The sequence below is a fragment of the Camponotus vicinus genome, unplaced genomic scaffold (assembly GCF_025532165.1).
Source record: "Camponotus vicinus isolate PSW18456_S1 unplaced genomic scaffold, iyCamVici1.0 SCAF_11, whole genome shotgun sequence".
In the NCBI taxonomy this organism is placed as follows: domain Eukaryota; kingdom Metazoa; phylum Arthropoda; class Insecta; order Hymenoptera; family Formicidae; genus Camponotus; species Camponotus vicinus.
The window spans coordinates 501,963-529,685 of NW_028141947.1; the positions used below are offsets into that span (position 1 = coordinate 501,963).

General features: G+C 40.2%; 1 protein-coding gene across 4 annotated transcripts in view; it reads right to left on the minus strand.

Annotated features, from left to right (window-relative positions):
• LOC145962025 (retinal homeobox protein Rx2) overlaps nucleotides 1-27,723 on the minus strand; it is a 123,546-nt gene that overhangs the window by 25,277 nt on the left and 70,546 nt on the right. For 3 of the 4 annotated variants that reach the window (XM_083082760.1, XM_083082758.1, XM_083082761.1), the window contains 2 exons: nucleotides 17,821-19,354; nucleotides 479-711 (listed from right to left, as the gene is read on the minus strand). In XM_083082760.1, the coding sequence (XP_082938886.1) occupies nucleotides 479-711; nucleotides 17,821-17,995 (408 nt within the window). In that variant the 5' untranslated portion in view covers nucleotides 17,996-19,354. The remainder of the gene's footprint in view (nucleotides 1-478; nucleotides 712-17,820; nucleotides 19,355-27,723) is intronic. The other variant, XM_083082762.1, reaches the window with a different exon arrangement.

Consider the following 27,723-nt stretch of genomic DNA (forward strand, 5'->3'; position numbering starts at 1 on the left):
ACTTTGAAAATTTGCTTTTATTATTTAATTATCAAAATTATCATTAATTGTAATTAATGATAATTTTGATAATAGATGTATAGATATCTATATATATAAATTTTATGCATTTTACTGTTAATTTTGAAGAAAACTTTATAAATATATCAAACATCTTAAGAGATTAAGATCCTAAATATAAAATAAAATTATAAATCTATTAAGCATCTCAGAAATTTCACAAAGTTTCTCATCTCCCCATTTCTTTCTCTATTTCATAAGAAAAAAGGAGAAAAGAGATATTTTTATCTACAGCCTACTTTCGAAAGAATAATTAATCTTAAAGCAATTAAACTTTTGTGCAAGAAAAGGCTGCAATATTTCCGAATCAAATGTCATTATGTTGGAGTTTAAATCTTAAAACACACGAGAGGAAAATACTTTCTTCGTGTCGACTTGTCAATTCGCTTTTTTTTTTTTTTTGACACTTTTGACTCACCTGAACACGTACTTCCGGGAGGTTGACCTTCATGGCGAGCTCTTCCCTGGAGTAGACGTCCGGGTAGTGGGACTTTTCGAACGCTCTCTCGAGCTCGTGCAGCTGATAGGTCGTGAAGGTCGTCCGGTTACGACGATGCTTCTTCTTGCCCCCGTTGCCGTTTATGTCCTCCCCGCAGCCTGCGCCGAGTTCCTCGTCGCTGCCGCCGCCGGTGGAGTTGCAGCTGTTCTCACCTGGAAGCCGCAACAGAGAGAGAGGGGGAAAGTGAGTGAGCAAGTGAGCGAGTTGGTCAGGTCTCCTCGGAAACGGTCGTTACTGGTAATAGGAGCGGTAATGGTGATCGATTTATCCGGAGTCGCAGACGCTATTACCCCCATTATGCGCGCATAATAGTAGCTATTAGAAGTGCCGCAACACGCGTGGCTATGCAGAATTGCATGCGTACGTGTGTGTATGTGTGTATGTGGTATGTGTACGTGAATTTGGTCGCGCATTAGAACGTCATTCGCGCCCGGACATTTTTTGCGATTCGTGATCGAGCAGGTGCGAAATGCGACGCTATGCTTCGTTGAATGTAAAAGAGACAACGAGGATTAATTAGAGTATTTAATGCGTACGTTATATCGACTCGGATGGAAGGAAAGACGGGGGAGTCGCTGAGGTTGTGGCTCGATAAATGGATTATCTTTCTCGCCCAACGAAAGCATACATAAAATATCGGTTGTCACACGGTTTTCTTACGATAATCTTGAAGTGAGCTTGTGTGCAAAAGATGAGATATACGCATCAGCGTTTCAGGCTGCGTCGTTGCGAAATTTAATCAACCTTCTTCCAATATGATTTCCCTAAAGACAATAAAGGGAATGAGCTAAATTGCTATTCTTCCTTTATCAATAACTTGAGAAAATAAGTAAGAATTACTTTTTCTTCTCCTCTCTTCATTTATGATATTAATTTTCATGAAGATTGGATATCGTTTATCGAGAATGAAACTGACGGGAAATAATCATTTACAAACGTTATAAAGACGAGGAGAAACATTGTGTAAAGTACAATGAAATTTTATAATCCTAGCGGACATATCCTTAACGATTATTTTAAAATCAATTTCCTTTATCTTGACTCTCTATTACTTTTTAGAAACAGATGAAAATGATGAAATATAAGCTTCCTGTTTGTAATAAATAAAAATGAGATATATGAAAAAAGGTAAGAAAGAAAATAAATACATGTATATTTATATAAATATATTTATTTAATATATATTTAATCGATCTAATTTTTAAAGATTTTATTAAATTAAATCTTTAGAGTTTTCAAGTAAAATTAAGAAAAATTAACGTAAATAAAATATATGCTGTCACGTCGAAAATAGTTTTATCTCTAAACGTTGGACGATGTCTTGAAAAAATCATTTAATCGCTCGAGATAAACGAGAACATCGTTGTAAGTGCACGTCAGCACGCACGTTTTTCCGTATCGGACGACACGCGTCCGTACGCGTGCATCTGGAATTACGTCCTATCGGCGCTTATCTGGCTCTTTATTAAGGCGACGGCCACATTGCCGCGTCGTTATCGTCGTTAACAAAAGGCGCAACGCAGCGAAGATTTACTTACGCTGCCAAACGATCACGCGATCGCATTTTCATTGTAAATAACATGTCTGCGACGTCATGTCCTGCTGTATTTGTTGGGCCACGTGGTACGTATTCGTGCACCGGTATTCCGGTCGAGGTCTAATCGATTTAAAGCGCGGGATTAATTGTCCGACCGACTGCGATAGTCGTCGGACGGACGGGAGAATTGTTTAATTGTTTCACTTTTCAAAGTGCAGGTGCATCGCGATGAGGAGCTTTGCATTGGCGGCGACAAGCGTGGAAATTAGGAGATATAAATTCTTAGAAAATGTACATTTCTCTCTCCGATTCTCTGCGATATCGCGCCCGCCTTTTCACTCGTGATGTATATTCACCGCAAATTATGGCGTGCGATATTATTTCATGCATATGCAGATAGTTCGGAGAAAAACTGGAAACATTTCGCCAGCAAATTCTCCAGTTATTTCCAGAAAAGTGAGAAAATGTCACGTCACAATACGGTTTGCATGTCTTGATTGACACTTCTTTCATTTGTAATGCGTTAATTCCAGCATCTATATATATTCCTATCTCGCGACAAAGCATTTAATTTCACGTCGTTTAGTCGAGAATAACTTTTTGTTTAATATTCAATTTTTAAAAAATATCTTCCAAAAATTTCTCCTCTAAAAACAGATATTATTTGTGCAAATTATTCGATTTAAAAAAAGACTCGCTCTGGCTTCGAAGATTAAGGTCTACTGTATATATTGGTACCTGTCGTACACTTTTTTTCCTCACCTACTTTCGTATAAATTACAATTTTCTCGTAAATTACGCGATCGTCGCCAGACCGTGCAATTTCGCGGATTAAATCATTAAGTGAGTAATCACTGGGTAATTTTCGAACACTTTGCTAGGAGAGAACTTAAAGCGTCAACACGCGGCGAGTTAATACGCTATCTCTTTCCCTGCAAATTACACCTCTCTGGACATGGATGATTACTTGTTGCCAAATGTCCAATCAAGACTCGCATTATTTTCATTTTCGAGGTAATATCGCCCAAACTTTCACGCGGTTTCTTTTCGCGTGTATCAGAGATGATTGAATAAATATTAATGTTCCATCAAAAATGTATAATTTTTATTTAGCAAATTTAAATGAAATTCTGATCGCATTAAGAGTTCGCGTAAAATTTAAAACAGAATTTATTAAGAAACTATAAAAGTCATGAAAACTCGCGCGGCGAACAATTAAATGAATAAAAAGGACAGATAAATTTCAATCTTACGTTTCTCGTAAGCCCTTTCCGCTGAGATTAATGCGACTATACAACAGGCGACACGATGCAGAACGCGTCGCTCACTGGGCGAACTATTACGCGATCATTTTCCCTGCAAATTACATCCATCCCGGGTGTTGCGGTTACTCGTCGACGAACGCCCGATCAAACCTCGCATTATTCCCGTCCCCGAGTGTAATATCGTCCAAGAAACCGAACAGCGCCACCGACGAAGAGATTGATCCTGCGGGACCGCGGAGCAAATAGGTATTTTCCATCGAACACACCCTGCCATCCTCCCTCTCCCCCATCGCTCCTTCCTTCCTTCCTTCCTCCGCGCCCGCTCCTGTCGTAAATTCTACCCTCGCCTCGATCCGTTCCTCGTCGATCGAAAAGTTTCTCTTTTCTCAGAGCAGCAGGAACTCCATTTAATATACAATATATATATATATCCCATATAAGATATTTTCTTTAATATATTTTTCTACGAGTGTAAATACACGTATAAAATACTCTTATTAATTTATATAAAATACTCCCATTATTTACATAAATATATGCATCCCACAAGTAGGATATTTTCTCTCTGGCATACATACATATATATATATATATCTAAATGCTCTCATTAACTGCGTAATTAACCTTCTCTCGCGTCGCAGCGCAGCGTATTAGATCGAATTGCGAGGGGGTAGGGAAAGGGGTGGTAATCGGGTGGCTCAATGGCGGGCCTTCCGCGCGGGCGTGCGCAGCCGCTGCCGCCGTTTACGACACGCATCTCGGATCACGCACACGCGCACTATCCGCGCAACATCCACGTATACATCCGCGGCGTGTAGCTTTCTCGCGAGAAGCTTCGCCCGGCGCTAACCAACAGCCTAATAACATCGCCTTGGCCGGGTGATTGACGCGCGCGCCTGTACCGGCTAATTATCAACAACAATCAATAATGTCTCCCCCCTCTCATCTCTCCCTCTCCCCCGGGAATGCCGCCGACGCTACCGTCCCGCCGCGCTCCCGTTTCCTCCTCTTCTTCGGCCCCAATCCACCCCCACCGACCGACCTTTCCCGTTCTCTCTCCCGCGAGCCTCCTCTACGCTATTTCCTCTGGCATGCATCCGCATGTCGGTAACCGAGTCTGTTCCGAGTCGCACGATCTCTCTTCTTCTCCCAGGGATGAATGTATATCGAGCTGATGAATTAGAAAATTGTGTGTGAATCTAAACGTACGAGTGTAAATCTATTTTCTAAGATGTTTCGTGAAATTTTGATGACAGATTATTGGTATAAATAGATAATTCAAGGATACGCTTTTTACTACGTCTAAATGTGCGAAATACGAATATTTTTCACAATTTATAGCAATATTATAAAAATCAGGAGTTTAAAAAGGTTGATATTGTAGCGTTTTTATTGCGACGACGTGACAGCAGATTCAACAGCGGAATCAGGTGTAAAGCGAATGGAAAATACTAGGTGATTTTATGAAAATTGGAATAATTTTTACACATGTAAAAGAACTTTATGTTACAATCTAGATTTAGGTAGCTTTAATTATTCATATGACTGTATTTTTATCTAATTTTGAGTTATTAAAAAGAAACATTTTAGCATTTTCATGTCTAAATATCTTTTATAAAAATTTTTAAAATTTTCAAAAAGTGATAAGAAGAAGAAATTTACGTTTATGAGTATTAAATAATTTTTAAATGTTTATTGAATATATTTACAACACAATTTTATACCTTTCTTTTCAAAAAATACATAAAGTGTTCGATATAGGAAATTTAACAATGTCATCGTTGTTTTGAATTTCTCGGTGAATTTTAATTGGACAATCGGGATTGCAAGACAGAAATTGCAAATGTTTGCAGATGCATCACGGTGAAAGGTTATCAGCTAATTTAATTTAGCTTCCCGGAAGGCGTACAACCATGCGTGCGTGTCAAAAGTTTATTCGTATACTATGCTCCGCATGAAATTTCAACCGACATCTGAGCATAGAAGTTGGAAATTTACACCTGGAAGTTGCGTGTCGTTATATTTTCGTGTAAAAACGTAGGAAACTTGAAAGGAGCTACAGCAAATTACTTTTAATTAATTTAAATACGTATTATTAAAAATATCTATACGTAAATAAAGCGGGAATTATTCATCCTTCGTGAAATTTTTAAACCATTACAAATAAACGATTGGGATATCATGCGAGATACGCTGACACGAACGATTTTGTGTTTCGATCGTTTATTTATATGCGTTAAAAAATTGAGAGCGACAGAAAATGAGCTGGCGAAACACTCGTATATTGTTTTGCGCGTGCGACGATCGCTCGAATTGTACGGATATTTGCAGAAGCGGATTTCTGTGATGCGGGTAGGCGTATACACGTCTGATTCGAATAACTGGATGCCTCGTGTATATACGTCTGTGCAATAATTGGTTTCGGTCGGGACAGAGTAACCATCGTGATTAAATCCTACGGGGCAAATGCAACGTGGCGGAGCGGTGGGTTGCTCTTACTACTTGCCGCCCCATTATATCGAGGGGTACATGTATACGTGTTGTCGCGAACAATCTGTATTTTCGTTTAAACACTATTGTTCAAAAAATTTTTGACATTGTTCAAGTATACTGGAAATTAGAATTGACACTGGAGCCGATTAAATGTCGGAGTAAAAAGTCGCATTTACTACTTTTTACAAAAATTTACGCGAAATTTATAAATTTATGGAAGAAACAGAAAAAATTTGTAATTTTATTTACATAAAATTACACTTTATACCATTAATGACAAATATATTTAAATCATATTAATAAAAAATACATTTATATATCTATTGTGCAAAAAGGATTCAAACAGTCTCGCCAAAATATTATTATGAATCATTCGCGATGTTATCTAATGCAGCTTTTATACTAGTCCTATTCCACTTAATGCGATCAAAATATAAAATAATTAAAACCTCACGTTTCTCATCGACACGAATGGAGATATCTCGAGCAACAATTTTGTGACACGATCTCCGAGAGGGATGAGCGAGACAGTCGCCGCTATTTCGCGTTCACGAGCGACGGAGGAGATGGTATCGCGCGGATGCAAAGCGGTCCTAGTCTAGCGGTTCTAGCTACTTAAGAGATTGACACGATCAGATAGTATAATGGACGATGCACACACAGGCCAGAAAAAGGAGAGAGAAAGACTCGTGGTTTCCCTCCTCGACTCGGCCACCGACTCTAATGGGCCAACACTGATCGCTGATAAATTTCAAAACGCCGGGGGGGCCTTTCGATTCTTCTAGGCGGCTTAATCGAGTTAAGGCGTCGATTGAAGAACGCGTTAGCGGCGAGTTAATGCATCGCGCGTCATTCCCGGGAGAATGATAGCGCACGCAGAATTGTGCGTCTCTAAGTAAAATGTAAATTGATGAATTATCGAAGCTAAAACGATCAAATAATGCTCTTGCGCGTATGTTGTCTTATTTACTTGTATTATTCAAAGTAATCGCATGTTAAAAGCTCTTTACGGGACTTGTAAGAGTTGTGTATCATACAATTATTTCGCGATATAATTAAATCTTTTTGAATAATTTATGCTAATACAGAGATAACCAATATTATCATTATAGTATTTTTGTTAAAGCTTACGTTTTGTATGAAATGTATGTTTTTCGGTAAAAATATTAGGATATAAATTATTAACCGCTTTGTGAAAAACATGCATATTGGCATATTCTAAAATATTTTCTTTTTGACAGACAATATTTCGTTTATAAAGCAACGTAAGATTGATATCCGAATAAATAAATTATGAATATTCATGTGTGCTAAAATTTTTTATAGCGACACGAGTGTGCGAGATAAAACTTGAAAAAAATCATCATATTAGATATGTCAAAAATTATGCATTGTTATACGCTTATTAAAAGCGGCTAGACTGGTGGTCCAGTTCGTTTCCCTGTATTTGTAATGTAAACCGCATATATCCCAAAGCGCGCATTTAATATATTTGCGAGCAAATGTCGCGAATGATGAATTAGAGGTAAACGAATTGATTCCAACAAATATACGAGCTTTCGTATCAGTCGCGAACGATGATATCCCCGACTGCCGACCAAATTAATTAACGTCCCGTTGGCATTTGTTAAAGGAGAATCGCACTTTGGCGTATAAAACGAGAAGCCGGTCAACCGCCAATCAAAATGTCAAGATGGTTGCATAAAAACCGATGGATCTTTGCGATTTTTTTTTAGACATTCGTAATTCAATATTATTTCACAATTTTTCGGATCATTTATCGGATCAACGGCTTATTAGTTATCCCGGGACAACAATTTTACAGAAGCTTGAAATTCCTTCGTAATGTCATTATACTGCTAAAACGCGATACATTTTTCGTCCATCGCTCATCGTCAAATTTGTAATCGCGGAAGCGGTTAACAGTTTATAAGAGTGGACAATACGAAAATTGATAGGCGATGCGAAAATTGCACGAAATGAATGATATCAGGGATAAAGGAGGATAGACGCGCGATGATTTTGTAAACTGGGCGATATGCCGCGTGGAATATGGATATTAGAGTTGTGCCGCGTATTTAATTGAATTTCCTGTTCAATATTGATACGTCCAACGCGGTATCCATAATCAAAGACTAGATGCCCAAAATGATTAGCATTTCGATCCGTGCTATTTTAGTTAGCTCGCCTAAAGAAAGGTGATGTAATCAGAATCATTAACGGCGCTAATACACATCAAACGAATACGTTTAGCCGTTGTAGCGATATCATATGTGATTCTGTTTCAACATAAATTACTCAATTTTGTTTCATCTGCAGTGTTGGTTTTTAACATTTTTAAAATTCTCAAATTTAAACATACAAAAATATACCACTTTTGCGCATTTTAAAACACATCTTATTACAAAGACACTTTATTCGCTACTTCTTGAATTGAGGCAATATATGCAATTGCATTTCAATTACAAATTTATCGAAACGGTGTAATTTCTTTGCGAAATATAAATGTTTCTCAAGCGCGCGACGAGGGAATTTCTTACGAGAGGAACGGAAGATTTCTTCATGGATACTGCTCGATATTCGATGCAGGATATACCGCGCCGTCGTTTGTACTTAAGCACGGCTGTCGATTCGGAATCTAATTTCCTTGATCGGGCGTAGGACGGAGATGGAGGCGAGACAAGGAAAGGCGGAGAACGGGAGGGGAAATAAGAGAAAGAGGAAAGGTATGTGCCGTCACATAGAGGGCTTAGCTCGCCGACCAAAGAGGATTACAGAATTTGTCTTCTCGTGGACCATCACCGGTGTCGTTCCTTCTTTTCCGTCCTCTTCCCTCTCTCCTTCTTTTTTTTCGCTTTCTCTTTCCTCTTTCTCTCTCTCTCATCCCGACTCTTTCAGTTTTTATCTCCGGAACGAAACGCAATGGCCACTTTGCGCGGCACAAAGTTTCGACGGAAATTTCTTCGTAAAAGCCACTGTCACCTGTCGCGCTCTTTAATCCGACGCACGTATCGATCCCCGAGAGGTGTCTCCGCCCGCGAAACGGCGCTCTTTTGCCCGCCCGAGACACGGACGAGTGTTTTTATTACCGCGTTAGAGAAACGGTAGTACTTAACGCCGGCCAATACCTCCCAGCAAATTTAATTTATTTAAAGCACACGGAGAACTCGGATCATCGGGAGCTGTTAGTCCAGTTAATTGACAGGGGATTAATAAAGCGAGAGAGAAAGGAAGATGGAGAGGGAGAGAGCGTAAATTAGCGAACTGGTTTCTGATCGATATCTCCGGACGAGGTTTTTCTTTATCGGCGCAAGCGAATGTAAACGGGTTATCTTTCCTCCTGGAAGAGTCGTTACATTAAAACTCCCCCTCCCGAGTTTATAATAAATTAAATTTCAGGATGACCGATGCCGATCCAGTAACGATAATCGCGTTAATAAAACACAGCGTATGAGTAAATTACTTTGTAAGTTGGCGTAAGGCTCTTAATCACGGCGATTCTTTTTTTTCCCTCGTTACAACACGCTTACACAGACACCGTAGGCTGTTTACGAGGAAGCGAAAGTACTAAAGAGCGCGCGCTTAATCTTTGCCCGACAAGATGGATATCGGATTCGTCGATTATTCGCGTACTGGTATCGAATTATTATATCGGCGAACGCGCACGAATACATGTATCTCGACAAAGCTCCAAGTAAGGTTCTTAAGCTGTCATCGGGTTCTTGTCGGGATAGAATTTCCGTCTAAACGTACGCATTTATATGAATAGAAAATGCTAAGAAATGTGTAACACCTTGTAAAAATCAGTCCGACTTTTTAAAATAATGTGTGACAGATTAGGATATGTCCTTAAAATATAAACTAGAATTATAATTAAATAACAAGAGTAAATTAAAGTTTCGCGTTTACGTTTTGCTCCAAAATGAAGAATAAAGATTCCTCCTATTCTTAAATTTTATTCGATCCAAAATTCATTTCCCCTCGAATCCTTGCATATTTTTCTAAATCTTTCCCCGCGTCCAATTAATTCTCAGCGCCAGACAATCTTGTCACGTCGACGTTCTACAACCATCGCCGATGACTATCTGCTTGACGGACGCTGGTTTTTCGATATTTCACGGCACGTGTCGTCCCGGTAAATCCCGACGGAGTTGACGCTTGACAATTTAACACTAAAATTCGCACAGCCGCGCTCTCGGACCGGATGTACCCACGTTAAGACGTGGGAGTAGAGGAACAGGGTAATTTTGTTTACGTTCGTTTCGCGCGATTTATGGATACATTCTTGACGGTGCCTTCGTTATAATAGTAATCAACGCGGGCAGCCCCTCGTTATCGTTACTAGTTAATAATTTAATTGTTCGGTGGCGTGCGCGGGCTTTATTGGGATATCTCTGCCGACATCGCGCCATGTCGCGATGTATGCGTGTGTGTGTGCGTACATATGCGTGTCTGCTTTATGAGCCAGCCAGAAAGACCTGTACGCGTGTGATATGCGCACGTGTGCACGCACGCAGATCGGTAAAGTGACTGACGGCTCGCACACATACGCGCGTCCTGAATTATCCAGGCGTCAATATTAATCGTGGTAATGACGTACCGATTGCTAATCGCTGCACAAATTACGCCAATACTGCACCGCGAGCGTCTCTCTACTTCCTCCATGCCTACACCCGTGTGTATATTATATATATATATATCCGTCTGTATCCCCTTTCCCCTGCCCCATCTCTCTCGCTTTCCACCCTCTCTGTCTTCGACGATGTGGTACACGTATTCTGTATATATCTATATCTATATATGCAGATTTCCGTCTCGGCGTAGTCGACTATCGATCACGAGGCACTTCGACATCCGAGCGCAGTAAAATAGATTCCACGATGCCCGGTGTACGATTGATCGGCGACACCTATGCGCCAATTACCACTCGCAAGCTTTGATCCAACGGTAATCTGGTTAAATCGGTGTGGAATAGCACGAGAGTCGCGTGTAGGAAAAGGAAAAGAAATTTGGCGAAAAATGGAATCTCGACTGGATCGATCAGTCTCGCGATAATTATTGCTGTAAAAAAAAATGTCGAGGAGAAATAATATTTACAACAAAAGCATTGATTTGATTACGTAGGCAAAATGACATTTGTCGCAATCTATTTAATGGCGTACTCTTTAAAGAATCAGTCTTTTAAAAAAAAAAAAACGTCGAGACATAAATTAATGTTCACTATCGGTTAATCATTCTTACTTGCTACCTTCTGAATAACGATTACCCGCATTTATTATTGAAGAAAATTTTTGTCTACTTATAGCTACATTTTTTAGTATCTCCGACAATGAAGAATTTGAGTGAATAAAATACTCGAGAATTTTCAATTATAATATCGGCGCGAATGCAGGACGTGCGATGGAAAGATCAGTAATTGTTTTTTCAATACGTTCGCTTCTGCGACTTGTATTCGCGATCCAAGTGCGAAATGTTTGCAGCCGAAAAACGACGGAGGTCCCGGCAATAAATAGGATATAAAATTACGTAATCGTCGATGCCCTTCCACCCTGGTGCCTTGCGCCCCCGCGTGTTGTCACGCGATCGAAATTGCTCCCCCTAACAAAGCGCTTTTACGTGCGACGCTCTGGCCCGACGCGACGCGACCCGCGACGCCCTTATGTTACGTCTCCGTAGAAAGCCGTGGTATAGATTTTCCTGATATAGACATTATCAATGGTGCATTAAGATGCTCATTGTGGTAGAGGTTTTTTTGGGTACAAATTGATCTACGAATTCTCATTCAAGATGTTACGAAAAGCTTGAATTTTTAGGGGCCTGTGAAAGGTATTTGATATTTATTTAAAAGAAGAAGAGATAAAATTAAATGAAAAGTAGAAAAGAAAGAATTTGTATGAGCGTTTGCTTCTCGAATCTCGAAGTAAGAAAAAATGGGGATATTTATACATTAAACAAATATAAAGTCGGATAAACGTATAACGTTGTAAATTAATGTAGATATTGATTTGCGATGTAATATTGATATTTTATTGCGGATGTGCTTACTGCAAAATGAAAAGGTTGTATTTTAAGTTGCAGTTATAAGTTGATAAATGTAGGTAGATCGTATATCAGAGCCCGCGATCAGATTAGCGTCAATTTAGCGGTATAAAAGCTAGGTCGTAAATATTTCCCACAATCTCGAATCAGATGGAGCGATATAATACACATACACACATGCGATAAATAATAAAATTGCGATAACGCGAGTCATGTCGCGGACAGAAATACGAATTTTTTTTGAAGGGAGAATAGGCGAAGTAACGAAATATTTATTCATGAGATAATCATTTTGACAAAGTATTCCGGGTATGCATTCGCGGACATAATTTATTCTGTTTGACGAAATAATTAATACCAGCACTCTTGTCGCAAACAGTTTTGCAAATTTATACGTTGAAAAATATAATTTGATTGTCACATAATTATTTACATTGACATTTTATTTTATGATGAATTTTTTTTTACTTAAAAATACAACACGTACCTTGTTCCAATTTTATTTTATTAAAAAGAAAAATAAAGAAAAAAATGATAGATTGATCAAACTTTATTAGATAAGTAAATTTTGATGCGCTATTCTAATATTATTTATAAGATAGATACACGCATACATACAAGTTCGAGATGGTCGCGAATAATTTGTCGCGGTAATTTATCGTAATTAACATAGATATTATCAGTCGCGCGCACGATTAATTACGACTCGGGGAAGATGACTTGGTATCGGGAATTGAATTAGACAGAATAATTGTGAAACTTGCGAGGCAGATGATGAAATTACGAAGCGGAAAGTTAATGACGTTAGCACGGCGTTAAAAGGAATTAGACAGACATTGGTGGGAAACTCTCGTAATACGACGAAGAATTAATACCAAGTGTGTTAACATCACTGTTCATATCACGTCGCGGGATTGACTTTGCGCACTGAAAGCGATTTCACATTTGTTGGACTAATACGTCGTTTAATTGGCTTATCCTACCATTATTCATCTTACACTTTCTATCCTTTCCATCGGTTGGAGTAAAAATCGCAACTTGCAATATTTTCTTCCGATACTGCGTGCGTGCGCTGCAATATATATTATACTGATTAGACAAATTAAAAGCAGAGAATTATTTATACGAACAGTGAGCTCTTTGAATGAGAAGAAAATAACTTGCAGGCTAATATTTGCTTAACAGACGTATCAACGTGATGTAAAAATTTCCTGTTTCATTTTCCTGTCGCATTCACTTGTCTTTTAAAAATAATAGCTATGCAGGAAAATAGTTGATGAAGCTAAATTTAAAGAAAAAATATCATTTACACTTAAAATGTACGAAAATGCAAATTATTACCTTGGAATAAAATTTTATACTTATCGAAAGATTAATTTCATTTTTCTTCAATAAAATTTTCGTTATTTTAATCCTATAAAAATCAATACATATCAATACATTTTTCGTCGATATATATTTGTGTGTAAATGTTACATTATGTTTATTGTAAAGTAAAAATCGATTGTAAAATATATATACTGGATAATATGGGACGAATCATTCTAGCAAATAAAGATACACATCAATCAAACGTTTCATTCATCTAATTTTAAAAGCAATTTATACTTAACGCGATATGGCTTTATTTTAAGAGTCCAGGAGCTAAAACAAGAGTCTGACAAATACTAAAATTGTAATGTAGCACGGTGACACGTGTACAAATAACGCGTATCGCGCTCGTGCACACGTCGCGACAACGATCGTTATTCCAGCGAGTTAATTTCGATCAATCGCGACCGCACGGTAGACAACCGATTCTCGCCGAGGATAACAGACCTGTTAGCCTCGTGTTAAGAGTGGCGGAGAAAGAAGAGGAGAAGGAGGTGCAGGGGAAAGATGATGAGGGAGAGACAAGGAGAGAGGACGAGGCAGGCACGATCCATTAGTAGGCACGTCAATTCACCTCTTAAGAAGCGACTTAAAGCCGCTTCCACCTATCTCTTCTTTCCCATTTTTCTCTTTTTCTCTCTCCTTTTCTCTCTCTTACGCTCTTTTTCATACTTATTAGTGACGGCCTTTCGTCTTTTACCTCCCTTACTCTCTTCTTTCTCTCTCTTTCTCGCGCGCACGGTATCATAATTAATGATAATTCGATTAGCGGGACAAGATTGGGTCCTGGCTAAGCAGCCTCCGTCTTTCTTTTGGTACATTTCTCTCGCGGTTGGTCTTCCCCTTTTCCTCTCGAGACCCACTCCACAGTTTTCACCGAAAACGATCAGCGTAAATCCCCGGAAATAAACGCCGACGATTAATCCTACGTCGAACATATTAGACTTGACAGGCTTATTCAGCTTTGTTATAGTTTGGAATCAGATAAGAATAACTTTACACTTTTACTTCTTCATGTTGATGTGATTTCTTTTTTCCTATTCATCATCAATAAAATTGCACGTCAAATTTTAATTTGAAAATATCTAATGAAAATTATTATCCAAGTAAAAATATGCGTTATACATATGAAACGATACATCTTTTTTATTTTGATGCTACGCGATGACATTTAGTCTCATTATATTTTGCAAAATTAAAAATTAATCAAGAATGGGGCAAGAGCTGCATTTATCAAGTGGTTGATAATTTACATACCGACAATATTAAATGATGTCACGCGCACATATGTGTGTGTGTACTTGATTTAATTAGTTTTATTATTAATATATATAAATATTAATTTTAAATAGATATTTCTAAATTTCTAATAATAATTATAATGTGCAGATTGTTACAAAAATTATTAACGCCACAGAGGCAACAAGATACCAATAAAAATTACCATAAGCATCGCGATGTCCGTCGAGCGCGCTCGCTCTTCGTCGGAGATAAAAAAAATGTGCACTTTGACAACGTTAATTTACATCGCTTGTAGAAATGTATTCGATATATAAGTGTTTGCCCATTTTTTTCCCGCTCGTATCTACCAATAATGGCAGCGCCGGCACAAAATTGTTTTGTCGATTCCGACCCTTCCGCCGAAAGTGTTGCGTCGATAACTCGCGCTCTCGCCCCGCGCGCACTTTCAGAATGACACGAACGACAGTTCGCGGGCAGCGTAGGCGAGCCGCGTAGAGACGAGAGTGTCTCGAAACAGGAATTATCGGATATACGAACGTTTCATGTATATACATGTGTAATCGGCTCGCCCGGATCGGTTTCGATCGCCCGATTTGGCTTCGACGTCGAATTAGCGCGCGTCCGTCTGCTTCGGCGAACGAGATCCATCGCGAGATATTAACGATTTTCCAATTATAAATAACGTTGTAAGACGAGAACGAGGCCCTCGCCCCCGTGAACACGCGGAACCACACGTGCGGCAGGTGTGCGACCCGGCTCCGCGCGGGAAACTGACGTCAACACCTATCCTTGGAATGATTGGACAACGTATTAGACGATGTATATTATGTGAGACGTTTCACTTTAATGAAACGAAGCTAATGGGGAATATAAAATTAGAATTTCTAAATTATATGCCAAAGTGCGTGCGGCGTTGATAATGCTATTGATTCTGTTTCACTTTGCTTATTTATTCATATCGTGTCATCTGGAACCTTCATCAAAACATTTCGTTAAAAGTAAGAATAATTGTCCCGTTTTAGTTTGGAAAGGTAAATGTGTGTTTGTGCAATTAATTCTCAATCTTTAATTGAATTGCTTAATGAAAGATGCGCATTTGTTTTTCTCTTTCTCATCTCCAATGTTAGGTAGTACTGGATGAAATGATAATGAATTTAGAAACATTCTTCTATATTTTTATGCATTGCATTTAAATGTATTAATTATTGATTGCGATGATTAATATCACATGCGGCCAGCTGGCTTCCAAAGCGTTTAGTGCATCCAACGTTTAATCATTGATGAATCATAGATGTATAGCGAGGTATTGATTCAAACTATTTCGGCATAATAGAAATAAATTAGATTATGCTTTTATACTCGAATAAAAATTGCTATCAGTCGCAAAATATATAGCATAAATTAAATAATAGCATAAATGGTTTATTACGAAAATGAAAAAGGTAGCATACAGTGAAATTGATCTCATCAGAATGGCAGAAAATCACGCAACGAACATGATTATTATCTAAAATAATATATATTTATTTATACCACTAATGGTTATTTCACTGGACTATAATACTTTATAATCGTGAAGTGTATATCTAAATGTCATGGTATAATTTTATTTTTTATCTCAAATGATTTATATTTTATATTTTAATTTATATTTTAACTTATATTTTGTATATCATTATATCTGCTAAAAATCCAAATATACGCAAATTTTAAGCTACAAAAACAAAATAATTATTTTGTAATGAAAAATTTTGTTTTATATACTATTGAAACAATGATGCTCACGAACAAATGAAACAATGCCATAATTTTACAATAATAAATTACATTTTTATTGATGATATATTTACAATGAACTAATAACAGCTATTAATTTTATTATTGCATTGTGTGAATTTATTTGAGTGCATCAGTTATTCTTTCAAGCCCCCGTTATTTGTCGCGTTCGCTTCCTGATTGTTTTCCCTAAATCTTGCCCTCGGAATTGAGGCGGTCGCACAACTGCAGCGATAATTAATCGAAATTCGATCAAATTGCATTATTGCCGGTAACGCAACTGCCAGACAGGATGGCAAAGCTAATTCGCGGCGCTTAATCGTGCCTGTCCAGCAGGATGCAAGATTCAACGGACGGACAGTGAAATGGTTTAGTCTGCTAATCGAATTAACCCGTAAATGCGAAAAAATGATCGGTCTCCGTAGGAAACTACACGCAGCCGTCGGTCGAAATTCAGTTCATTCTCCCGTCAGGACTATTAGCGCGCCATTGATTTTTTGTTTTGGGCCAACGATACCACCAGAGGTTTCATATCTAAATGCATTTAAATGTAATCAAAGTTGATCTTGTTAATTTTCCAATGCGCACAAAATCGAGTAATTTAAAGTCGAAATCTTGTAGAATTTTAAACACGAAAGAAACCGAAACCTGATAACTGATAAATTGATAAACGACTTGTATAAAATGTGTAATAAATATCCAACGCCCAGAGCGCGATGCTGAAGAAGTGATTAATGACGCGATAGCGACTAATGAACTGCAGATGGGTAGACGTGAAAGAAAGTAATCGACGGAACGGATAATCGAAATTGTATCGTTAACGAGTCTCGAAAGGCAGCATGAATATTTTGTAGTTTGAAAATCAATGTACTTTGCATATGTTATCTTAGAATGGAGAAGGAAACTTCGGTGAGGACGTCGTGTTTCTGTGTCGATCAATCCGACGGTATGAGAAAATGATGAGAGCCTTTGCTAATTCGCGTCGCGTTTGTTCATTCAGGATTCTGACAATTAAATGTACAGACAAAGAAAGAGAGAGAAACACGCTGGTTTAATGAACAACAAGATATTTAGTTTTTCACCGTTTACCGAACTTTGGCCGACCGACTAGAGAATAAACAGTGTAACAATATTTACCTGGGACGCGAACTTGTTTAGCAAATTCCAAAGTAAAATATCGCGTTTTTTTTTATTGCAATAACTGAGTGATCCCAACATATTGCAAAATATATATACGTACAAAATAATATTTTCCTTCAGATTTTGGCAAGTTTCAAAGACTCTTTCAAGTCAATATTAATGCTTTAATCTCTGATAAATTCTTCACGTCATTTTAATTTATATTAATATTAATTTCAGTAGAATATACACTAGAAGAAGTAACTATTATTTTCATGTTTTAAACAATCAGAAAACAAATAAATTTCGAAATTTTGTAAAGAACTTATAATGTAAAATCGTATCTAAGGGAAAATATAGGAATAATTTTGCATATTAAGTTATAATTAGTAATATAATAGCAAAGTTGCGTGTGGTACCAGTATTTTCCTGCGTGTCGCGATTTGTGTCCTCCATCTCCTGATGAGTTCTTTTATGACTGGCCAATCCAAGAATCGCATCGATGCTGTGTCTCGGGGTGCTACTGGCCGGTTTTGGTAAAACGATGTCCTGACTGTTTTGAGAAGCCGTGTCAACCAACTGCTGAGAATCCATCGTCGGGGACTCGTACGCAGGACTCCTCGCAGAGATTGCTTCGAGCTGGACCACCTTCTCGCCGGTTAAGAATCCCGCGAATGATTCTGCAGATGCACTACAGCTGGATGATCGCGCGATGAAACTTTTTAGCACACGTGTTTTTCACCGTAAAGTGCATCTCGAATAACATCGCGCACCGCTTGAGAGGCAAGAGGGATTCATCAGTTTCAATAATGTTTATAAAACTAAGAGAAAAGATATCAGATTTAGAAAAGCGTGCAGAGATTTGAAACCTTTGTTTCCGCGAGATTGTCTTGGAATGTTTAGACCGCATCAATCGGTTGACGAGATCATGTCCGCGAAATTAAATTAGGTCTCATAAAACGCATCCACTCCGATGTGTTGGTTCATTCAATGCACAGAGCTAAACTTCATAACGAATCCCTGTCGTCACTTATCACCTCTTCACAAATCATGGCACTGTCATTAACATTTTTCGTCGACGAAACTGACTCGTCTCTTCTAACATCAGTCAACGATGGATGTTTGTTCACCAAAATTCGCCAAAACATTCATCGCCAATCCTAGTCTTCTAATCTTCAGGAACGATACGTTTCTTTGCTATTGTTTGCCGACTCCAGATTATCGCCTAAAATCCGAATGTCTTAAGTACGGAGCCTCTCGAATGTTCCGCTTCCACTGCGATCGCCTACTTAGACCAGGGAAAAGCGACAGGGGGGAAATGTACCCTCCGATCCCTCGACGGAATGACATTCGACCTCGTCCTCGTTCATTCACTTTCTCAGGCGTCAGATGGAATCTTCCCCGTCGAAGCTCTTGAGCGTGCGTCGTGTCAACGAGGACTAGCCGGCCGTCGTCTATCGGGGTGGCCTTTGTTGCAGCTGTACACAACTACTCCCGGAGAGACTACTTGCCGACGAAAGAGGTGGTCCGGGCAGCAGCATCGCGAGGCGTGGCTCGATTCGACGAATCGGCGGGGTTGTTCGTTGAATCCGTGGCCAATCGCGACCAGGATACGGGAACATGGCGAGATCAGCGGTGCTCAATCGAGGGGTTTTGCTGGTAACCCTCTCTCTTAGATGGGGTAGCCGCAGGGTTGAGGAGGGCGGACTGACTCCCATGACGTGTCTCGACCCCACCAGGGTGTGTACGTGCGAACGTCACGAGGGTAGCGTGCACGCGCATGTGTATGTGTGCCCTTGCGACTGTACACGTACACGTAGGGGATGAACGCACACGGCTGAGCAAACTCGCGCGCACACGCGCACCACGAAGGGGTGGTTCACCTAAACAGAGGCGGATGGTACACACACGCGGCCGGAGTGGGTTGATTCTTGCGGCGGATTCTGGCATCCCCTGTAATTGCCAGAAATGAGGTAAAGCTTACCGCTTATACGCCGAGCCTCCTACGCTTCTGGATGCCCCGCAGATTCGCGAGGACCTTACGCCCTGCTTTTGTCCGCGATGCACCCCGTGCATTCTCGATTCGCATCGAGAGGAGAGTTTATGACGACGTGATTCGCTTTCATTAAGGGAAAGAGATTAAAAATTGTTAACGTAGCGCCGACAAAGTTGACGACTTTAACTTTTGATTTTTACGCTTTTGCGAGTAAAAATTCAACATCATGTTTATACATCGAGTTTAGCGGAGTTTTACCGTTTTTTAAGGAAGACTGAAGGATTTATATATCGCATTCGCGATAAATGACCTTTCCGACAACGAGGTATTTATTTCGCGGCTATTTTACCGCGTTGGACAAACAAAAATATTATTCCTGCATGAATGTCATTGGGAAATTTCGCGCGATACAATAAAGTAAAGCCTCGTTTATATTTTATTGGCTGTAGTCGAAGCGTTGGTATATTTACGTAATGTCAATTCGATGATCACGCACGTATATTGTAGCATTTTGCGCGTGTACAATAGCATACAATCTCGTCGTCGCTCGCGCAAACGTTGCAAATTGAAATAAATTGTCTCATTCTACAAGTTTAAAAACAAATATCATGTTTGCAAATAAATTTGCAATAACTATCCGGGCCACCGGTATTCTTGTCAATTTTACCATTTAATATTATCACTTATATCATATAAACTCTTAAAAATCTTAAACCAATCTTTACCATAATGCTACGTAATAAAATTGCTCGTCGGATAAGATAAAAATTTATTTCGGTAAAAATAGCGTTTGGAGAGATTTTTCTTTCTTTTTACCGTTATTTCCTTCCGCAAATCCCCCTCTTCCAGTCCCCCTAAAATTAGCTTCGCGACAAAGAGACGAGAAGTGGACGTTTTCCGGTTACCAGAATGGCGGATCCGGGGTTGGAAATTGTTTCTTTTTTTTTGCCGACGCGCCCGCCGAAAACCGTGCGCACAAAACGAATCCCCGTTTCCCATTCCGCGTTCGATTCCGCGTATCGTCGTTACCATTTGGCGTTTTAGCCCAGGGGGAAGTGTACGCCCACAAAACCGCGCCACAAAAGATATCCGCCTGTAGCGAAACAGTAGCTACTCAAAATCTATCCGGCTAAATCGAAGCAAATTATACGTTTGCGGACGAGAGAGAGAGAGAGAGAGAGCTCGCGTTCTCCTTCCGTTATGGGAAAGGCCCCTTCGAAAATTCGCCACCGATTATAATTCGATTGCGCGATATGCGCTGCATTTCGCCAGAAAAAAGAACCCGCCGCACTCTTGGCGCAAGAAGTGTCGGATGAGTCACATGTATTGATATTGCATTTATTCGTCAGAGACACGTATTTAATTCTTTTTTAATTTTAATATTAAAATGAAAATTTTTGACAAATCTCATCTTACAACACTTTTCTTTCTATAACGAAATATATCTTCTTTATTCCGTAAACAGTAAATGGAAATTGAAAAAAAAACTCTTCCTATTCTTTACAGATTACTAGAATAAATTTTGAAAATTAAATTATAATTTGAAAATTAAATTAAATTATTATAACTTACTTTGAAACATAATTAATCACGTTCTACATAAATGAGATGGAAAATAATCTTCATATATAATTGATTAATCAAGCTTTCGAAATTACTTTTCGATTGCTGTGATATTTTAGAGAAACTAAGTATTTTATAACATGTTCTTCGAAAATCAATAAAATAGAGGGACAGAAAAGCATGCGAGAGATAATAAAATCGAGATGAATTTAATTGCAACAATAGCACATCCATTCACCTCGCGTTTCAAAGATCGCTCGAAAGCGATATTCCCACGTGCTTTTTCGGCCAGTATTGTACTCGTACACGCGCGCGAAACAATTTCGCCATTTTCATCGGCGTTCAATCTCCGCTACGAATCTGGCTCGCGACCCCCGGTGAGGCGAGGAAAGCTTTTAGGTCCCGCAGAAATCAGATCACGAGTTGCATTTAACCGGATCCCACTTACCGCGATAAATATCTGACGGTGGAGCGAGAGGGATCGGCCCGAGTTTTAGATCGGCGCGTTTACTCCGCGCCGGTTTTGTCCCGGCTCCGTTTTCCCGGGGCACTTAGCTCCAGTTTTAGCTAATTTCTCAGACAGCGATCTTTCAGCGAGCTCTTAAGAGGGCTCCAAGTAAAGCCAGGTAGCTGCGCCGTCCGTTAAACGTTTCGACTTAAACTAAAGGACTGACGGTTGACTAACGATTTTTTTAAAAGACAAAAGAGAGAGGAGCTGCGAGAGAGAGAAAGAGAAATATGAATGACTGTCGCTTATTAAAAAATAAGCAGTATGTGTTTGTAAAGTTGAGATAAATATTATAATGCAAAAAAATCAATATTGTCTAGTTAAATAATTCAGTTGACGTATTTTAAATTATAAAGTTACAAGAACAATATATACTGTATATTAGGAATGAATAAAAAACTCTGAATAAAATTTTTTATTCATTCCTAGAACCTTCCATTGATCTAAAATAAATTGATATCTTGTAATCAAAATTTTATAAATATGTTAATCAAAGAGATACGTGCTTTTCAATGAAAATAGTTGTAAAAAATGAGAATATTAATATATTGCAATATTTTTTATAAATATAATTAAACCTATTCGAGACAGAGAGAGAGAGAAAAGTAATAAATTTTTCATTATTGTTTTTCATTATTACTGAAATCTTTTACATGTAAATGTGGCTGTTAAAAAAGTTATCACTCGATATCTTTAGATTGTTGAAACGATAATGTCCTATATGAATATACTACATTCCGTAGAATAAGAGGAATTGGATACCACCTCAAAGCGACGTTTCAAACTGTATAAACTCGCTATTCTTCTCCTATCATCCACGGTCCATCGAAAGCGGATCGGCTCGAAATTACCGTAAATTCGGTTTCTGTGTGTATCCAGATTTCTCCACTCGATACTCCTCGACTGTGTCATTGTGGCGTGTTCTTGGATCCGTTATTGGTTCCTATCGGTCGCTCACAATGGCGCGTGTCCGGCCGTCGAAAGGAGCAGCGCGCCGAATGCACGCTTCTTTCGAGGAGAACTGTTTGCAAATCTGACGCGAGTCTCTCGACGAGCCACAAAGGGAGGACCGCTCCTCGTGTCCATTCTTGTGTCCTCGCGAGAGCGCAGCTGCCTAGAGGGACCCGCGATGATCGAGATAAGTCTAATTTCGTTTCGGCGGACCCCGAGCTCCAAAATCCGCTCCAATTTTCTCTCCCGAATCCTTCCCGCCCTCTCTTTCTCTAGAGACTCTCTTCGAGGTGCGAATCAAGACACAGAGCGCGGGATAAAAGACGGGATTCCAGAGTGCAACTCCGTTTCTAGAGCGAGTCCCCACCGCGAGAGATTCATCGGATCCTGCCACGAGAAGCTTGTTTGGGTCCACGGTAGCCGTTCGCTGTTTTCGTTTACCATTGTAAAGCGGTCAGACGGATTTCAGGTTTGGGAAAACTCGCAGCGGGTGGCGCTCTTTGAGGTCGGATCTACGGATTTCTGTCGTCTGATCCGTTGTGTACGACGAGTATACAAGTGAAATGCTGCGCGAGGATTTACTCGTTCGCTCGTGCAGCCTCGCGAGAGAGGAAGAGGACGTTTCGCGAAACGACGGAGCGAGTCTCGTCTCGAATAAAATTTGCCAACAGACTGAAAAATACACCATAGCCCAAACGCACACGTTAACGAAACATTTAGACCGAATTTGAGAGATTTTGTTGCTCCTTCTCTGTCACAAGTATCTCGCGGTGGACGTACAAATATCGTACAATTATGAAATTTTCATCGATGAGGAACCTTTCGGCCACCCGTCTCGTGCAAAATATCAATTAGCGCAGTGTGCGACAAGAAAATGTTATTTCCAGCCACGATGAGAACCGCTGGGACTGCATATCCAGAGAGCAAATTACGTTTGCAGCCCACAGGACAGAGTAGCGCATCCTCCCTCTGTCCCTCTCTCTTTGCAGCGCGCATTTGCTCCATCCGACCTTCGTTTTCCTCTCTCTCTCTCTCTCTGTTCAGCTTTGCTTCCTCTGTTTTCCTCTCGCTGCTTTCCCTTCTGCTGGCTCTTTCTCCTTTCTCTTCCCTCTCTCATCAATCGCTCGTCTCTCTCTCTCTTTCCTCTCTTTCTCTCTGGCCAGATTCCTCTCGCTCTCTTCCCCTGGCGGCTCCGCCGTGGTACTCCAGCTTAATTAACTGTGTATACACTGCAGTCAACTCCTACCGTTGTCTTGCTCCCGCCAATTGGAGCTCGGGCCCGAGTCCTCTCGTGCCTCCACACGCCCGCAACGCCGACACACGCCGGGGGTATCCTCCGTTTAATTCTCGCGGCATGATTTCATCAAGTCAACCATCTCTGTGCCGTCTCGCTCGCTCCTTCTCTCTTCGTCTCTCTCGTTCTCTCTCTCTCTCGCTCTCTGTCGTTTCCTTTCTCTCGCGCTCGTGCAGTAACTTCTCATTTTAGAAGCACCTCACGGCCTTCACAGCCGTGACGAAGATTATCGTTACCGTAACAAGATAATCCAGTGTGCAATTTAGCGTCGATTATTGTACATTTTATCGGCTCGCACGTGAATTAATATCTACGAACCGTCGGGATGAGTAGCGAAAGACGAGCTGCAACCGGTCCAGAAGAGAGCTCTTTTTTTACTAGCTCTCGTATAAATGATGTATATGATTCTCATTGGTTGGACCGCGCGTTCTTTTGTACGTCGAATTAACAGATTCGCGAATGGAAGCGGAACGTGTTTGAATTTTCAGCGCGGGATGTGAATTGGAATTGCGAAATTCATTGAATAAAGCCTCTACATTTCTCATTAGAAGCGTCTATGCAGATCAAAGCTCTTCGTTATTTTCAATTAAACAGTGGCGGATTTACGGATAAGCGGTCTAAGCTTTACGGTCTGCATTATGAAGAGACTTTCGAGAGAATCCTATGAATTTATTTTCTAAAAAATCTCCAATATTGTTACGAAAAATCTTTATAAATATTTTCACAAGCGAGAAAGTCAAAAAAGATCAAGGAGTAAATAGATTAGAAGAATAAAGTATTAAGCACATTCAACTTTGACATTTAACTCTCTTTACTCTCTTTGTAAGCTTACGTTGAGAGTTAATTATTAGCAGTAGCTATTAATACACATGGCGTAATTTCAAAAACATTACAGAATTGAATCATTATTCTTCAACAAACATTGCTTGATTTTACATTGTGATTCTTGCGAGAGAGGGATACGTATATTTGTAGCGCGCGTGTCGGATTCTACAAGGGGTTGAAATAAACATAGACTCGCGATGTTTCTCGAGAACGTGTGGGCGACTATTTCGACTAACTCTGTGTCAAACTGCGAAGCAGCGCAGAATAAACCGGCGTTAAACGATGTAGAAGCCAACCACGTTGCTTCTGCGCTATGCCGTCCTGACGCTCCATGAAAGCGCGGCGAAATCTCTTCGACGCCGGCGTCGCTCGCGTCCCCCTCGCCCTCCTCCGCGCTCTCCCCCGCTTTCCGCCCCCCTCCTGTCGTTTCGTCGCGATGAAGACAGGGAGGACGCGCGCGGGAGGGTGGACGATTTGGCGTGTACAAAAAGCACAAAATTAAATTTCGCTCCCCTCGCGCACGCAATATACGAGCCTTGGTTATACGACGGTCGGGATGGGGGACGTGAGGTCTCTCTCTCCAATGGCGTTTAGCGGTACGTTAACTATCATTCGGTCTCGCCCTGGGGCCAATTCGCTAACCCGTGTTTACCGATGCCCAGGGCGCTGTTAAATAAACTACGGGGACCGTGGATCTGGGGTCAGGCGGCCGTACGCGCGATTAAAAGCGTAGCCGTCAAGAGAGACGCGGGTGTCGAGAAAGCAATGCCGGGCGAGCCGTCAAAGTTCGAAGATCGAGGGGATCGTTCTCATCGCTTGGATTCGCGACTCGAGGGCCCGGGGCCCAAAATTCACAAAAATCTGATTTTTTCAAGCTCAACCCCCAGATTCGATTTCTGTTTCCCTTGAAAAAGGATATTAAGTTGTCTGGCAAAGAATAAAATTCTTTGCACTGTTGATATTATAATTAAAATAATTATTAAAATATATAATAAATAATTATTAAATTATTAAAATATTCTATTATTTAATCATTAAATATACATCTTTTATTACAGCTTGTACTATTTATAACATGTGTGAGCAAAATGTGCGTACGTGTGCAGATACCGATAAAGTTGTTGGATGCAGAGAAGTCTAAGGGCGCGTTATCAGATTTAAAATCGATTACGATAAACCTTTATCGTAAAATCGGATCGCTGCAGATGGACCACCCTTGCTTCCTGCTGCGTGCATATGCCCAGGATACATGGCACAACAAGGTAAGGCGTGCGTTGGAAGTTGCGACGTATTTATCTCTGTTGGATACCTTTGTAGCCGATACGAGAGTACCCTTTCGGGCCATGTGTTCCGTTTACTCCGACTCTCGCTCTCTTTTTAGCCGCAGACTCTTGTTAGTTGCAACAGTAATAACGACGTTACATGAAACATTTGCGTAAATTAATGTTCGTTATACCAAGAATATATCGAAAATAAAATTGTTGATACGATCTCTTTAAAACGTAAATTATTGTTACAAAATTTAAATGTTTTTATATATTAGATATTGTGTGAAAATCTCTCTTAAATTATTGATTTAATATTCTTACATTGTCAGTGGAATATTAAGACATGTTTCATGTAAAATATATTCTGAATCTTCATTATATTTCTTCATATATTTCATTATATTTCTTCATATATTTTTCTTTTATATATGCTTATGAAAGCAATATGTTAATTTATTTAAAGAAAATTTTCTCTTTATTGTTTCAGCGAAATTTTATTCCACGCAGATATTCCATCACAATCCATCATTCTATCTCAAGTACTCCGCAATATCTAACTCTAACGATATTTTGAGTTAGCGATTCCAACGAAGGTTAACATTTCTTCTTCGCAAACTCCCTCCTTCCTCTCCCTCTCAATCAAGTGTGAAAACTTCATACCGCGGTAGTCGCTCCATCTTTTCCTTTTTCTCCCTCAGCTCCCCGTCATCGCCGAGGACTCCCACCTTGAGACCCCTTATCCAGGATATGTGGTGCATGGCTGGCTCAAATCCCGGCGCAGTTGTGTATCGGGATTCGAGCGGAAGGCGCGGTAAGACGAGGGTGAGACGAGCGAGCGAGCGGGCGCCCCACGCCAGCCATGTTTGCGGGTTTATAAATTGGGTTCAGCGCTGGGGATTTTTCTATTAGGACAAAATTGGTTCTTTCAACCGCCACCAGAGCGGTCGGCCCACCCCCGAATCCCTCCCTCCCATCGATCCACGCTCTTCCACACTCGTTGCGACTCGCGTTGATCCTCTCTTTCTCGCCCTCTCTTCCTCCTCTTTTTCTTCCCTCTTTCCCAGAGCGCTTCCATCTTCGTCCTCTCTGTCGCGTCCTCTTCGTCTCTTTCGCACGACCGAGAGCCAGAGGGATGATGGGTGATTTGCCAGGGGCTGGTGCACCGGTCCGGGAGGAGGGGTGGAACGTTCGCGGGAGGGCAGGACGCGCTCCAGGGGAGGGATGCTCGTGGCAACTCTCAAAAGTCGATATTTCCGTCACCGGTGTTATCGATGTTTCCTACATTCTGTGTCCAGCGTCACCATAAACGAGGTTACCGATCAAAGTGGCGCCGGCATCGTCGGCCGCGGCGTCTCTCTTAGGTGCGCGGATGTTGTTACGGTGCGGCGATTTTATTCGCCGGAATTGGGATAATGCGGCACGTGGATTATATCGTCCAGCATCTGTATTATCCAAACTAATTGTTGGAGCTAATTTAATCTTGAAAAGAAACATTGTAGATTCTCCTTCGTTACTTTGAGCATCATCGACATTGAAGGAGAATTAATTCACTTGCGAAACTTTATTCAACTTGTACCAATTGCAAGAAAAATTATTTAAATGTCTTATTAGCTTCTTTCTGCGCTATAATAAATATTGTAGAGCAAGTTATTGTTTTACCTGTACCACGGAAAATATAAAAAAATCGATAAAAGATATGTAATTCTGTCAATTGGAAGCAAGTGACGTAACATGTAAAATATCTTATAATGGTGAACACACGCGAAATGACCGATACTTTCGCGATCTTATCAGACCTGTCGGCGCGAAGGAATTTAGAAATCGCGCCAGCTCAACAACTGCGTCTCGTTAATTTCGTCGTTCGCACTTAGCGCGAGCACACGGCTTCCAATAAGAAAATTTAATTAACCACGCACT